The 16123-nt window shown below is 32.6% G+C and overlaps 1 protein-coding gene across 6 annotated transcripts in view; it reads right to left on the bottom strand.

The window, feature by feature from the left end:
• PTPRK (protein tyrosine phosphatase receptor type K) overlaps nt 1-16123 on the bottom strand; it is a 510378-nt gene that overhangs the window by 18465 nt on the left and 475790 nt on the right. For 3 of the 6 annotated variants that reach the window (XM_064486707.1, XM_010988633.3, XM_031456295.2), the window contains 9 exons: nt 15556-15716; nt 13691-13726; nt 9279-9463; nt 7512-7599; nt 6338-6414; nt 6125-6142; nt 3726-3762; nt 2333-2430; nt 1801-1917 (listed from right to left, as the gene is read on the bottom strand). In XM_064486707.1, the coding sequence (XP_064342777.1) occupies nt 1801-1917; nt 2333-2430; nt 3726-3762; nt 6125-6142; nt 6338-6414; nt 7512-7599; nt 9279-9463; nt 13691-13726; nt 15556-15716 (817 nt within the window). The remainder of the gene's footprint in view (nt 1-1800; nt 1918-2332; nt 2431-3725; nt 3763-6124; nt 6143-6337; nt 6415-7511; nt 7600-9278; nt 9464-13690; nt 13727-15555; nt 15717-16123) is intronic. The other 3 variants (XM_010988635.3, XM_010988636.3, XM_010988634.3) reach the window with 2 other exon arrangements.

The following is a 16123-nucleotide window of genomic DNA, read 5'->3' as shown; positions in this document are numbered from 1 at the left end:
ATTATTCAGAAAAGGCTTTGGTGATTTCTAGGAGACTAATGTGGGAGATTGTTTGCTTAGTGATTTGTTAGTTTCCATTGGATTTTGGAAACACCTTGAATTTGTTTTCTATGTTCAGGTTTTCTTTATGACTAACTTCATGACTGATTTTTACTTAGAGCTTAATTAACTTACAAGAAGAATGCATATTTATATTCTCTCTTTCCATAATAATGGGATATAGTTATTCATTAAATCAAACTTGATGTCTTTTCTTGAAATCTCCTATATCTTTGCTTATTTTGCTGTACTTGATTTGTCTAAGAAATTTTCATACATATTTTATAGTTGTGATAATCATAATTATGTCGTTCTGTATAATGGTACTTTCCATTTAATATTTCCTCTAATTTTTATGTTGATAAAATCACTTATAAATGTCATTTGTAAAGAGTGGTATTTCTAGATCATAGATATGTAATTTAACTATATATTGCTGGATATTTATGGCTATCTATAATTTTCTAGGACTATATATGAAGTCATTATATTTTAAATAAATTCCTTAGGAGACATTCATGGAAGGTAAAATTCTTTGTCAAAGGACATCAATATTTTAAAGCTCTGTAGATATACGCTTTACTGATTTACAGAGGGTTTATGGCAATTTAACTGCGATCAGCAACATATGAGAACATCTGTCTCTTAAAATACCCATACCCTTAAAATCAATGGGGATTATTATTCTTTTTTAAGAATAATTACTCTTTTTTAAAAAAGAGCCTGCTGATTTGAAAATACAAAATGGTGTATCAGTATATGAGGTTAAACATTTTTAATAGGCATCTTAGCAGTTGCTTTTCTTTGGGAATTCTAGTATTCCTTTCTATTTGTATTAATGCTATGAATTAAGAATATTAAATAATTACAATTTTTTATTGTATGTGCACTTTTTAAATTTAAGTTTTTTGATACAGATGATTTCACACTTTTGTGTAGTCAAATTTATTAAACTTTTCTGCAACAATATCGTTGCTTCTATGTCTTACATCTGTGCACTTACACTGCCCACTCTGCTTTAGTCTTCCTGATCCTGTTAAAAATAAAAGTCAGATCATGTTACTCCTGGGCTCAAACCTTCCAGTGGCTCACTACTTTTACTTTTACAAACTAAACTCATCATAGTGGCTCACAAAGTCTCACTTATCTGGCTCTGTGATTTCTCTGACTTTATCTCATCTTTCTTTTCTCTTCACATACCCATTTCTGAATACCCCAGACCACTGGCTGTTTCTCGTTATGATAGGGATATCATGCCTCTGGGTCTCTGAAATGACTCTTCCCTCCATCTGGGAGCACCCCGCTGGGATATAATCCTTCCATGGGATATAGTTATATCACTCACTTCCTCACTTTCTTCAAGCCCTTACTCATATGTTACTTTCTCCACGAGTCCTTTCCTGACCATCCTTTTAAAACTGTAAACCCTTCCTTCCTCTATCACAGCAATGTTCCCCACTTCCATTCCCAGCATAATTTTTATCAATAGTACTTTGCTTAATATATGATGTCCTTGCTTATTTATTATTATTGCCTGTCTCCCCTCATTAGATCATAAGCTCAACAAAGAGCATGGATTTAATGTGTCTGGAGGTTTAGAAACATGCCTGGCACATGTTATGCTCTCAGATAAATATTTATAGAATGAATGACTGAATGGATGGATGGATGGATTTTATAGCATCATCAAAACAAATCTTGACAGTAAAGGAAAAAAAAAGTTTCAATATACATATTTTTGTAGAACTTCAGGGTACTTACTCTTTCCAGGGTGAATGTTCTAACTACATATTCAGCAAGTGGTTCCATTTCTACACAAGTTACTTTGAAGTCACCATAAACTTCAGTATCATCAGGCCAGTATTTATAGCACTTAACCTAAATAACAGAAAGTATATACAGGTGGACCTGAGTATATAATACACATTAACCAAAATGATTTAATTTCAGTGATAACTCCTCAGGTCACAGTTAAAAGACACTTTAAAAATCCCTAAATGAGACAAAAGAATCTGTTCCACAATAAATAGAAAGACTGTGTGTAATCTCATAAAAATATACAAGCCTGATAATGCAATTGGATTCTAGTATAAAATCAAAGCTTATTTTATTAGTAAATAAGAAATCAAGTAACTTCTGGGCCATCAAAGACTCACTTAGGAGCACTCATTTGAAATGCCATGCCTACGAATTTTTTTCAAACATTTAAATGATATTCTATTTTAAGTGTGTTATGTTTTGCTATTCAACTTATTCTCATATTTTATGACACACAGATTTTTTTTCTTCTTACCCGGCCAACTTCAACTAAATTTGTAACCATCACAATGCAGGCAGACTGCTCTTGCCAGATCATTCTCCAGAAATCATATACTGTTTCATGAACTGGGCCTATGAAAAAAAATTCTTTTGAATATTATGTTATCAGAGAAATTTGGTAGTTAGTAAGAAGTTTAGATAAAATAAAAAGCAATATAAACTACACAAACAAAAAAAAATTAAAGGTCTAACACAAAATGTCACTGAAAGTACTTAAATTCAGTTTGTATCTAAATTCACACTATAGGCAAAACATAGGCATGTATAAGTTTGGTTTTTTTTTCAATTTGACTTCTATATTTTAAAATTCAGAAGATATCACTAGTTTCTAGGGTACTTATATCTATCATTAAATTACTTTAATCCATTTTCAAAATAAATGTGAGAATAGGAAATGTCATGCCACCATCAACCAAGCAGCGCATATTACCAATTAAATATACACACAGCATTTATAAATAGTGCATGTTTAGGGGTTAATGAAGAATTACCATATATAAGGATACATTCTAATCTTATAGTATCATTGCCAAAGTGCAAAAGCATCTACTGGGCTATACCCTACCCCATACCATGAAACTAGAATATTATTCTAGTTATTCATGGATGATCCTTCTAACTGTAAAGAGTTTACAATTAAACTCAATTATTCCAAAGACATGTGAAAAACACTTAGAAAATGACCTCTGTCAAAAAAAGCAAAATAGCCTTTTTACTTTCCTCTTTTATAAAATAAGATATGCAGGTTTCCTCTTTTGATGGCCAGTGGCCAATTTCAAGAGATAACTCAAGGTGGTTTTGGTGTTACTGTCAGGATACTTTTACTCCCCAATGTGCCACTATAACAAGAATTCTTTACTTCTTATTTTCCATGAAGAATGAACTTGACTGAGTTCCCTTTAGCTGTTTGTTTTGTCTCAGTCTTGGCTTTAAAAAAAATTGCTGCAAGACAGTCCAGCATCTCATTAAAACAATGTTGGCCTTGGGTACCATTACATGCCAGGCCAACAGAAAACAGGCACCTCAGACAAGATGAGATCTCACATGCTTTCATCAAAAATAAGTAATTTCTCTGCCCAGCACTGTTGATTAGTGCTCTGGGACATCAGGATACAAAGAACCAAATCTCAAAATGTACCAGCAGCTTCTCTCTTAGTTTTAATTTAAAAAATAAATCAAGCTTTACTTTATACATATTTTAACCAGATAAAGCAATTTGTATCATACAAATAAAGAACAGTTTAATCAGAAGAGCTGATTTTTTTCCCCCATTAATTCAGATAAAATTGCAAAAAAAAAAAAAAAAGCCATATGGATAATTAAGCAAGTTCGGTTATTCTATTACATTTTTTAAGGCAAAGTTTTACCTTGAGTTGCAATGTAGTGGCTTGGTCTCTGGTAGCCCTAAAATAGGAGAACAAATTGGTCATCATTTTATATCAGTGTCAGAAACAAATGAATGAAGGCATAAAAAGATGAAGACAACCACCTGTTAAGATTAAGTTATAGTAAAAAGTCCAGAAATGAGTAGTGAACTCATAGTTCACTTCTCAAACCTAGGTTATCTGAAAGGTAAAAATAAAACAAAAATTAAATATTTTAAGGGCTCTGATTAGAATATATATTTCATAATTGAGTTTTGTTTGCTAGGAAGTAACTTCATAGATTTTGTTTGGTTTCACTAAAATGTTTATGCCTTCATGTTACTCTTTAGTCATTCATTCCTGGCAAAATTGTGTTCAAAAATATTAATTCTCATTTTATCATCCAAAAGTACAACACACTGCATTACAAATGGACAACGACATATTAGAACCATAAAAAAATAACAGAACATTCCAATGTTAGAGCTGGACAATGCATGTGTGTATCAAGTCAAAGTCCTGCTGAGATTTTTTAGAGAATATTTCAGTTCTATAATATGTTCAGGAATCTGCCAAAACTATTTTGTGTGTGCTGATAATGTTAATTTACACACACATAATTACAGGTACACACATATATAGGGAAATAATTTTTAAATGCATCTTATCCTGAACAGAAGCTTTAGCATTTTTCTTTTTTTAGTGTGCCAAGAGTTCCATGTAGTTAAGCATTTAATATTGTTTCAAAAAACAAATTATTCCAGATAAGGAATAAGTTGTTAGTTGCTTTCAACTGCTCTGAATTCCAATAGATCTTGAGTAGCTAAAATTTTAATGGTATAATAGGGTTAAGCTTTGAATTTGTTGTGTCAAAGGGCTTTAGTAAAAGCCTGAGTTAGTAGACATTTGGTCCTATCTAAAATGTCTGTAAGACATTTTGTCCATATCGAAAGCTCCTTGAAATTTGGTCCCGTCCAAAATGTCCATGAGCATACTTGTTTCATGCCAAATGGTTTTGGACAGCACCAAATATCAAGGACTTTTGGCATGGACCAAATGTCTTCGTGGACTCTTTGGACAGGACAAAATGACCTGCCAGGGTCTTGGCAGAAAACCAAAGTTAAACTAAATAAGGAAGTGCAAGTACAAATTTGTCAGAGAACTGCTGATTTTTTTTAATTCTAAAGAGTAGACTTAGTTTTCCATGTTGAGATATCTGATAAATTTAAAATATTGAATGAGAGTAAAATGATGATCAGGAATTTAACCAATATACTCAGAGACTATACTTAATAAAATTCATTAGTTCAAATATATAAATAATGACAATTCACAAAATAACTGTAAAATGTGAACTTAGGAAATGTGATAAATTATTTCCTATTTATAGAAATTAGAAAAAGTTGGGTACTAATTTTCATATATTTTATATATAAATGTATATACTGCAATAATTGATATTTCTACTTTTTGCCTTACAATTAATGCATAATTAATTTTAGCACACCTAGGTTTAAATTATTTTTTAATTATTATTTTTTAAAAATAGATGAAGTTTAATGAGTGCTTCATATGCGCTAAATGTTCAACATGCATTACTTCGTTTAACTCTCACAACAAAATGATGAAGTTAGTAATATTATCATTATCCCCACTGTAAAGATGAGGGAAGTGAGCACAGAGAGATGAATGAACATTCCCACAATTTCCAGTGCGATTTTGAACCAGGAAGGATGAACAGAATCTGTCCTTCTATATGTAATATACATTGCCTCCTTAATAATATTTTTATTTGATAATTACTTTCCATTAAATAAGGAATTTACATGTAGATATGTTTGTAACCAAAACTGAACAGCAGAACATATGATCAAAACAAACTTTGATCTGTGTGATTCAATATATATGTGTGATATGTGTATTTTACAAATGCAATTTAGTAATTACTTTGCCTAAGTAATTTTAATACTTTACAAACCAATACCACACACCACAAAATAGTCTCCCTACCCATTTTTAACATCAGAAGTCAAATGTAAAAAAGTAAAAATTTCAGAAACACTAATACACATCATACTATCCAGCTTCTCACATATGTTTGGGGAGGGGTAGGAATAAAAGCCAGAAACAGAAACCATCAACAAATAAAACTCGAGTACATAATAAATTGTCAAAAGCTAAAAATGGTCCTGTTTTTCTAAACATAGAAGAAGGGAAGGAGGTAAAAAAGATCTTTACACATGTAAAGGAGTTACAAAAATGAACATAGATATACTGTATGAGGCTAATTAGGTGAAGCATGCAGAGATAACTAGTAGTAAGCATTAGTAAAACTGTAATTAAGAGTAATTACATTAAATATTTATCATAGGGTGCTGTTATTTACATACAGTGGTACTTACATCCCTGTACAGCCAAATCTACAGCCCAAACCAAAGTCAGGTGTGAAAGAAAGCACAACAACGTCAGTAAGTACTAGGACGTAGAACAAGGAAAAGTGTACAGTTTGTTCTTTATTTTAAAAAGCTAGCAATCACTTTATAGGTAATAACAAGCAAAAAGATTCACATATATAAGCCAACAAATTGGGCACACTGAACTGTAAAAATACTTACGTCTATATAGTTGGCATTAATGTAATCTGAAGAAGGGTCATCCTCAACGGGTTGCAGAATTACTCTGGAGTGATCATCTAAAATTTTCAATTGATAAAATAAAAGCTAGTAAATATCTCCCCATTCTGAGACAATGACCCTAGTAGAGACTAAAAACAATTCAGTGGTTAACAGCAGCTTGTCCATAGTATACTATCAAAATTTCCTTAAATACTGATTATTTGAAGTCACACAAGAACTTTAATGAGCTCATTGCATATTACAATGATAATATTCTGTTAATAAAGTCTCAGTGACTGGCATCTTCATAGTTAGGAAGCTTTTAGGGGATATGATAATGTCTGATAAACCATCATCTGATAAATTATCATTTTCATTTAGCCATAAAGAACCAAACTGGCTCTAACTCCTAAATTTGTTTCTTAGGCATGATTTTAAACGGGTAGGATCCTTCTTCCTGCACATTACAGCAAAAAACCCACAGAACTAGGGAGTGAACTCTGAATCCCTGCTCTCAACTTTTTATGTCATGAGAGTCAAGGTGAAATTCTGATGTATTCATAAGATCCTTTAAAATACTTTAAATTGAGACTAGAGTGGTCAAAGTAAATCAGTAGCTAGTTAACAAACTAAACTGTTACTTTTCTTACTGCTCCCATGGTTTCATACGATAATCAATTTATTTATATCATGTATATACATCTTGAAGAATTAATTGGGAGTAAGTCCCTAATAATAAATAACTTGGAGCTACTGGGGTTCAGACACTGGCTCCAAGGAAGAAATAAAAGTATGTGGAAAGAGTAACACTTCCACCTGGAATATGCGTGGTGGAAATGTTATAGCAATTTATCACTGAGAAAAATCTTTCTTTTCCATTATTTCAGTATTTTCAGCTGTTAATGATACCCCCATGCATTTATGTGCAAACATAAAATCAAACAGCACGTTATCTTCACAGGGCAAAGAGTCTGAGTCAACTTAGTTAATGAGGATAATGACAATTTCAGAGTCATGGCCAATAGCCAATGCTGTTTTAATCTTAAATAGATTACTTTATAAACATGTGCCACCTTCTGGGATTTTCTGGAAGTTTAATATAAGGAGGAATTGCAAATTACTCTGTCTGCTACAAACAGTATTTACATTCACCAAGAATTGTATGAGAACTTACATGCTATAATGTTTCCATATCGGTTTTTTGCTCTGTTTTGATCTTTTTTAGCTACATCCCAAGATGCTGACTGTCCTTCAAAGAAGCTCTAGAAAAAAACAAAATTAACAAGCACACTGAATTTAATTCCTTTTCTTGAATCAGGTCTGTCTGTTCTGAAGACCAAAATAGTAAAAGCCACTTTCTCAGAAAGGAAGGGAGTCCTATAACAGTAAACAAGTTCAATGTTCAGGCCTCAAAGATTGTTTATTGTTCATCTTGGAATGGATTGAGTTCACATTAAGGACAAGAAACAACTTTAGGGAAAAAAAGGACCTTGAGAGTATCTCAAATTTAATATTGCTGTAACTTCGTGAGATGGAAGTAGAGAAAACATCAAAAACTTCAGGACTACTTTTAATGAGCATCTTTCAAATATGCTTCTTTTTGCATTTGTAACAGGAAAAAGAAAACCTGTTTTCCCCCCATAATTATTCATTAAATCGTGTGCAATACATCACATTTCAGTTTATTTGAAGATCATGAAAATGACTGAGTCTCAACAACGAGGGACTATATAAAATTAAAGAGTCACCATCTCCAAGAATCTTGGAACAGATGAATTTGTTGATTGGCTTAACTACCATATGCAGCAATTTAAAACATGGGTATAGATTTCTTTTTGCAGAAAAACTTAAACTTTGCTCAACACAGGAAATGGGGTCTTCAAAGAATCAGCGATCTTTGAAGTGAGGTACACAGGAATACACATGCAACGAACAAAAAGAACTAGCTCTGGCAGAAGACTGTCATTCCTTGTACTATTTAGTTACCACAGCATAGTGTTTCCAGAATATATCTAAAACCGACTTTCACAATTCAAAGATAATTTTACTCACTCCCAAACTAAAGTATACAAGGAATCTGTAAATAAAATGTAGAGTTTTGAAGATTCCTTATGAAGTTGGATGTATGTTAGATGGTCTTTCAAATATTGCTTGCGTTCTTTCACTTTAAATGCATACGTACAATGGTGTGTTGTGTATGGTGGCTCCCAGCTATGCCCCTGACCGATATTTCTCAGTAAGTGAAAAGTGGCAAAGGAATTGCTTCCTTTTTGCTACATTATGCTTATTGGGATGTTTAGTTTAAACCACTTCTTTTGTAGTACAAATCTTGGTATTTTGGTTTGAGTAGGAAGGGGAAATATAGATGAAAAAAGAATTTCTCGTGTCCTTTTTTGGGGCTTATTTTTGTTGTCCGGATTTGCAGTGCTTTGTTTTGTTTCCAATCCACCCTCAACCAGTAAACCACAAAACAAAACTCAGAGTGACAAATTTGTACATTCAGGGCACGAAGCTTGATCTTATTTCTCAACAGAGGGTCAACAAGCAAAGAGGCAGAGAATTATCTGCTGCTTAAGTCATTCAAATGGTAGAACGTCTAATGATCCAACGGGACTCGAGGCATCCTATTATGGATTTTTGAAGGGGGAAATAAAAGGTCTAACAAAGTGGCTTTTAAATAACATAGTAAAATATATTATGGAATCCAATACTTTTTATTTCTTAAAATTAATTTAGACCCAGCTATAGCCCCAGGAAGTATCTATTTTTTCAACCCATCTACCCACCTTCTCCTATGCACACCTGATTGTACACTCACAGACAAAGGATTAGAGTCTACAGAGTATTCCACTCCTTGCTATGTTAAAGAGAGGAAAAACTGTTAAATTCCACTGAGTATCATGGTTAGAAATAAAATTCAACATAATATTGAAACTTTCACCTCATATTCCTCTTTGAACCCATAGCTGTCTGATGTCTTCATAAGATTAATGTGCTGCAGTAAGTCGGCTACCCTGATGGCTGGGTGCAGCTGTCCCGTCTGGTAAGGGGATTCTGTCCCCTCACAGAGGTAGCGAGGTACATCTAGAAGACGACTGGACTCTGCTGTGGCACTGTGGTTCTCATCTGGCATTTTTCAGATTCCAGAAGATTAAAAAAAAGACAAAGTTACCTTGTTTAATATAGATCTATGCAAAGAAGATTTTAAGATCTTAAGATCTTTCTGATAACAGGAAGAAGGGAAAGAAATATAGAATAGACCTAGGGCAGCATCCCCATCAAGACAAAGCCTTTTAATTCAGCTCAAGGCAGGAGGTCAGAGTATATTATCTGTGTATGAAGAAGACAACAGATGCTGCGAGATGTAGAGAGACATCTGATCTGCTTTTAAAAAGTATAAGAGGGAGATTTTGCTGAGTTCTGACTTTTTCTTGTATCTCCAGTTATAGTGGTAGAGAGTGGGACCAGAAGATCACTTTGTCAATTGGAGAGGTGTTTTCATCGTTGACTAAGTTGAATAAACTCTTTCTCACACATATCCCAGCCTCCCTCTTGGCAACCCATCCCCACAGGGCTGTCCTTGCCATTTTGATCCTAATATGCTCTAACACCTGGGGCTTTTTAGCATGATACACTCCCTGGGAAATATAAACACTCTACAGAATCATCCCCTGTCCCCACTACACCTGCTAGACAGCTTACATGTACATTTGTACTCAGTCTCCACTCCCGTGGTTAATTATTATTGTTGTTGTTTTTATTGCTGATATTTTTTTGACTCTTCTGGCTACTATATAAAAGAAACCAGGGTATGTCTCTGGGGCAAAATATGTAGGTATTTCCTCTGGAATTCTTCCCTGGTCCATCCAGGATGACTATATACATAGCTCCTGCTTTATGATCCCATGGCCTCCTGTTCTCCTACATTCATTTCACTTAACTCTGGATTTTAATCATTTTTTTACTGATCTATTTTCCTCACTAAACTCTCAATGCTTAGGGTGTAGAGACAGAGTCATATTTTTCTTTTTATTCTTAGTGCCTGGTGCAAAGCAGTCAATCAATAAATATTTCAATGAATGAATTAGTTAAAATCTATTAAGTCCCTCACCACCCACATTTAAGTGTAGGTCCCATCCCAGCAGTGTTGTTAGCTTAGCATGAAAAGAAACTCTTAAGTCTGTCATTAGAAGGAAGAAAAGAACAAGAACATTTTACCTCTGAAAAATAAATATTATTTTAATGACCATAGTACTAATCATTACAATGAGAAGAAGCATGCTAATATTTATCACATTTAAACTTACCATGCTAATAAAAAACAAATGTTTTAAGGAGTGTTACTCTGGAAAACATTATACTGCCATACTCATTAACAGAAGAGAAAGTACACTCTTAGGGGAACTTTTGTTTTAATGATAATGCATACTGTAAAGAACGATATTTAATTAACAGTTAAACATATTTCAAGTGCTGGTACATTTGCCTGTTCTATCACCAACTCTACAAATAGGATATGGCAAAAAATGAATTGTTGTCCCCATGATAAACATTTTTTCTTCCTGGAGAAGGAAAAAAAAAAAAAAAAAAAAAAAGAACCCCACAATCATACTTGTGTCCTTCTGTAATTTAGCTTGATTGCATTTACTTAACTTTCTCTTATTAGGCTGAATTAAGCTTTTCTTTCTTTCTTTCTTTCTTTTTTTTTTTTTTTTGCTTTCACTTCTAAAATTCCACATTGTATTAAAAAAATTAAAACTGGATTCTGTTGTAACCTAAAAACACCCAAATGAATTAATGCCCTTTACTCTGGTTTCCCATCCCTCTACACCCAAGCATTTGCTAGCAAACATGGTTCATGAGTGTTTGTTTCCTCTTTTATCCATGAGATTACACTCAATTGATCCACCTTTGCTAAAATATTGCAATCAGTAGACTGACATAAAGATTACATACATCTCCCCAGCAAAATTAAATTCAGAAGCCACTGATTTGGGCACTATCACAGAATATACAGCTCAGGATGAGATGTAAAGAGAACAGAACGTCAGAGAGGCAAAAATGCAATCACCCAAGCTGGAATTAAGGAAGTCAGTGCTTATGAAGCAGCCCCAGAGCTCACATCATACCTGCTGGAGCAGTGGAATATTTACATTTGTGAAAGGCTCAGTGATAAACCTAGAATTACCCATATTCCAAATCTTACATTATTATGTACCAATATGAAATAGACAGTGCCTTCTGTTTTGCATTAACCTTAATACAGTAGTACAATGAGCAGTATTTTTTTAAAATAATCACACATGAATTATTAATCTCAATACATTTCTGCCTCATTAAATTACCTAATAATGTGACTAGAAGTTAAGAGTACATGTACTAATCATTATCCTTATTATACATTTAAGAATAATTTCAAATATTTCCTTGATGGAAAGGTTTTCTAGAGTTCTTTGCAATACACTTACCAGTTATAGGGACTTTAACCCAATGAAGCAGTAAAACACAGAAAACAAAAATATGAATCAATACGAAAGTTTCTAACTTCTTTTTAAATCAGTAAGCAGATATTAATACCAAACAATCCTTGAAGTAATTTCATAGATTGCTTTATAAATACAAAATCAACTGGATGCAAAACAACTGTAAACACAGTGACTCTAAGAATGATGACAAATGCAACAAACCATTTCTAAATCTGGTATGATTAATGAGCTATTTAGCTTTTAAAGGACAAATATTTTGAAAAATCAACCAGTTTGATTTTCAAAATGATACAAAATGTACAATGACTGTTTAAATAAGCAGATTTTATAGCTCTATTGTGTTAACTCTAGCCTTTCTTAAACATAAATATACTTTTTCATGGGAAAAATTATTACAGTAATCTTTTAAACTTTATGCATTATCTCATCTTCCCTTTACAAAATTCTATGGAAATGGTATGGTAAGAATTATTAAAATTGTTCTTGGAATGTTCTTTGTATATTACTATAATGAAATTTTAACAGGTAACTAAATTTTTTCTTGAATTTTTAATAATTGAGTTGAATTGAACTTATTAGTTTGATGCTGACAGCATTCTACAATGCCCAAAACAGCAGATAACATCTTCAGAAGCATTTGATGCCTCCCAAAGATCATGACTCCTGGCTCCTGCCTACATCCCTTGGGGCAAATTCCTCAGCCCATTTCCCTGCCATTATTGGTGTGGACATCAAAAAGAGAGCAATCAGAAACAGGAAACACTGACTTATAGATTCTTTCAGAATATATCTTTATATTAAACAATTATAACTTTAAGTAATGATTTTAGTGGAAAAGAAGTATATCTTACTTAACTGAGTTAGTTGCATTGTTCTAATATATTTTAAAAATATAATTAAATACTGAATACATGGATAATAAAAACATGAATATAATGTAAGCTAAAGTTTTATGTTCAAAGAAATTTAAATATAAAACATGAGAACTGGGAACTTTTAAGATGCATTTATCTGGCAATTTCTACATGTCTTTGGTTAAATCCTAAATATTAAAAGCACTGGGGTCAAACTGATAAGACAACTTGTGAATGTACAAGCAAGCTGATCATGAATCACTGGTGTATAATTAGTCAAGGAACTGAGTACAAATTGAAATGAAACTCATTCTATTCTTAAATATATAGTTAAATTAAAAATTAATTTAATTTATTTTAGATCTGAAAAGGTCTTATTCATCACTAGCAAATACCAGTTGACTTAGATGTTATACAGTGGTAAATCTTAGCTTAGCCCAAATTTTTTTAAAAGATAACACTCATCATGAAAGGTAAATATATAATGCAAAATTCTGTATCAATGTTGTAGCAAATTTATCTGCACTTATAAATTCTTAGCAAAGACAAACCTACAGCAAATGCACACATTCCTAATGTTCACTTGGAAATATATTCCTTAGTTGCTATATAATCAGGAGGACTTAGACAATCCCTTACAATCAGGTAGATTTTTATATATAAACAAATTATTCAGATAGCCCTGGCCCCTGGCGTGTGTGCATTTGGGTTCATTCTACTAACTTGCATGTGGAACCATTAGTCATATATCAAGGGCCATTGTACTTTCACTTCAAATCTAACAGAACCAATAATTATAGAATATGTTGTTTTGAAAAAGCGTATTTTACTAATTTGAAATGCACTAGATCTAATTGGGTTGACCATAGTTGGTTTCTGATAAAAACCAAGACTATATTTTCGAGATCAAGCTGCTTCTTGCACTGTAAATAATTACTGTATAGGCAAAGCTAGAATCCATGCAAGGAGGTGTGATCCATGCAAAAAAAGATGACAAAGAATTAGGGCCTCACCTAACACAGCCGTCGGCACAAGTGGATCATTGGGCACTGTAGGAAAACAAAGCTCATGAAGGAATATATTGCCCTAAAGTTGTATTTTACACTCCTTTTTCCCCTTTAAAACAGAGATATCATTCCTTAAGAAATATAATTATTGAACTTTCTCTGATTACTATAAACTAGAAGGGTAAAATTCTCTTTTTCAGCTTGGGTTATCTCAAAATACTAGGAAAGGTGCATCTATAATTATAATTCAGTAGTTAGTTCAATAGAAAAAGCCAAGAAGATTCAACTTGACATTATAAAGATTATGAAATCAGGGGAAGAAAATCATCCATTTTAAATCTAACAAGCATGAGGTACTTAGGAAAGTATTATCTCATATTCAATTCAAATAAATTTTTTTAGTTAACTGTGGGAAATAGATTTAATCCTTTCTCCAAGTTCATAATTGGATATTTGTAGTTACACTACCAAATTCAAGCTTCCTAATAAGGTGCTAATATAGCAATAGACAGAAAAGTTTGGGAAACAAAAACCCTTTCAAGTCCTTAATTGATCGATTATTAAATCAAGTGGTTAGAGAGATGTACATGTATATTTTTAGCAAAACTTACTTTCAACAATAATAGTATTTTATGTTTTTCTCTATCATTTATCTTACAGTGAAATAAAAATAAAATAGATCAAATCATCATTATTAAAATTAAATTCCAAAATGACTCATACAGCATTTCTAACTAATAATTTGGTGTAGATATGTACCAGGGAAAATGATGGTCAACAATTACTAAAAGTTTTCACCATGCTGAACATTTCAGAAAAAAACTTCCTTTTCTGAAAAGACATAAATGCATACAGACTGCAAATACTTATTTTTTCAACCTTACCACTACATATGTTTATAATTTGTATAGAAAATAATACTTCTATTGTTTACTTCTTTCCTTACACATGTGTTTCTTCCCATTCTGAGTAAGCAAACCTCGAGGATCTGTGGCAGAATGCCTCTGTATACAAAAGGCCAAGGATAAATATGATTTGCCTGCCTCAAGTATCAATTTTACAGGGGGGATTTGAAGAGACTGGTAATTTAACTTAAATTTAAGTAAAAAAAAATAAACACAGTGCTAAAGAACATGGTATTTTAAAAAGCATAGAAAATTTGAGGATAAGCAATAATATTGCTTGTGGGGCAATTATTCAAATTGTCTGCCATTAAACGGCACTTCAGTGGAAATATTTTAAAAGATCTGCCTTCAGAGATCAACATTAGGAATTCTTAATATGGATAGATGGATAGACAGATGGATTTCACCTTGCCCTGCCAACCCCTCAAATCAAGTAAACTTTTGGACTTCACATCAGATACTTTAGAGTATGTAGATTCCTCTTTCCCCTTGTTAACTTTTTATTACTGAAATTCTCCAGGAGTCTATAGAATAACTTTTCCCATGCCAGTAATTCCCAGAAAGAATTATGATGTTTCTTATCTCAAAAGGAACTTTCTTTCACACAAAGAAGACTCAACTAGCAAAATAATTATAAATAATTTTTGACAGGAACTAATTTTATATAGACAATCAAGCATTTTAACTTAAAGCAATAACAAATGATTCATTCTGGGTGCTATATGAATATCTCTTATAACATAAAAATATATTTCATACAGTTTGAAGTTAACTAAATCCAATATCAAGACTGAAGATAAGCCTCCTGATAAATGCCATAATTTTCTGTGTCACCTTTTCTCTTTCTAGCTGCTTCTTTCATGTCTCTTTCTTATTTCCTCCCACTATTCAAAAGGTAATGTGTTGAATTGAGAGGAATTAAAAAGTGTTAAAAATTATTTATTAAGATTTTGATGGAGAACTTACATCTTGGACTAAAATTATGTTGGTCCATGAAGGTGATGGAAAGAGGGTCTTCTGCATGCAGAGTGCTCTGATCAGCGTAACTTCGATCCATAGCATTCACCATGTGAGTCATCTCCTGCCGGGTGTTCCCCAGGGCATCTTTGCGTTTTTTGGCAAGCTTGCTGCCAAGACAAATACAAATGGGAAACCTTAGTATGAGGTTTGAAGGGGAGTTGACACCAGCAGTCAGTAGTTCAGGAAAGCCCAAGGATAAGGATATAGATTTGTCTGAGAAACTCTAAGAACATGTCCTAATTTCAGGAATTAAGTTTGACATTAAAACGATATTTGCTGATAGCTATATAATTGTTTTACTTGTCATATGGATATTTCAACATTTAAGCTGTCAATTTAAATGCATCATCACTTCTAGTATTTTATCATTAAAATAAATTATCATAAAGCATAACTATACTTTATTAAAATAGTAAATAAATACATCCTAGGAGAGTTGCTCAAGGAAAACTTAAGCAAACGCTAAATTTTGGTTTTCCTCCTGGATGATTAATACTTTTGACCAACTTTTAGA

The sequence above is a fragment of the Camelus dromedarius genome, chromosome 6 (assembly GCF_036321535.1).
Source record: "Camelus dromedarius isolate mCamDro1 chromosome 6, mCamDro1.pat, whole genome shotgun sequence".
NCBI lineage: Eukaryota > Metazoa > Chordata > Mammalia > Artiodactyla > Camelidae > Camelus > Camelus dromedarius.
Note: the sequence above shows the minus strand (reverse complement) of the source record. Positions and strands in the feature narration are given on the sequence as shown.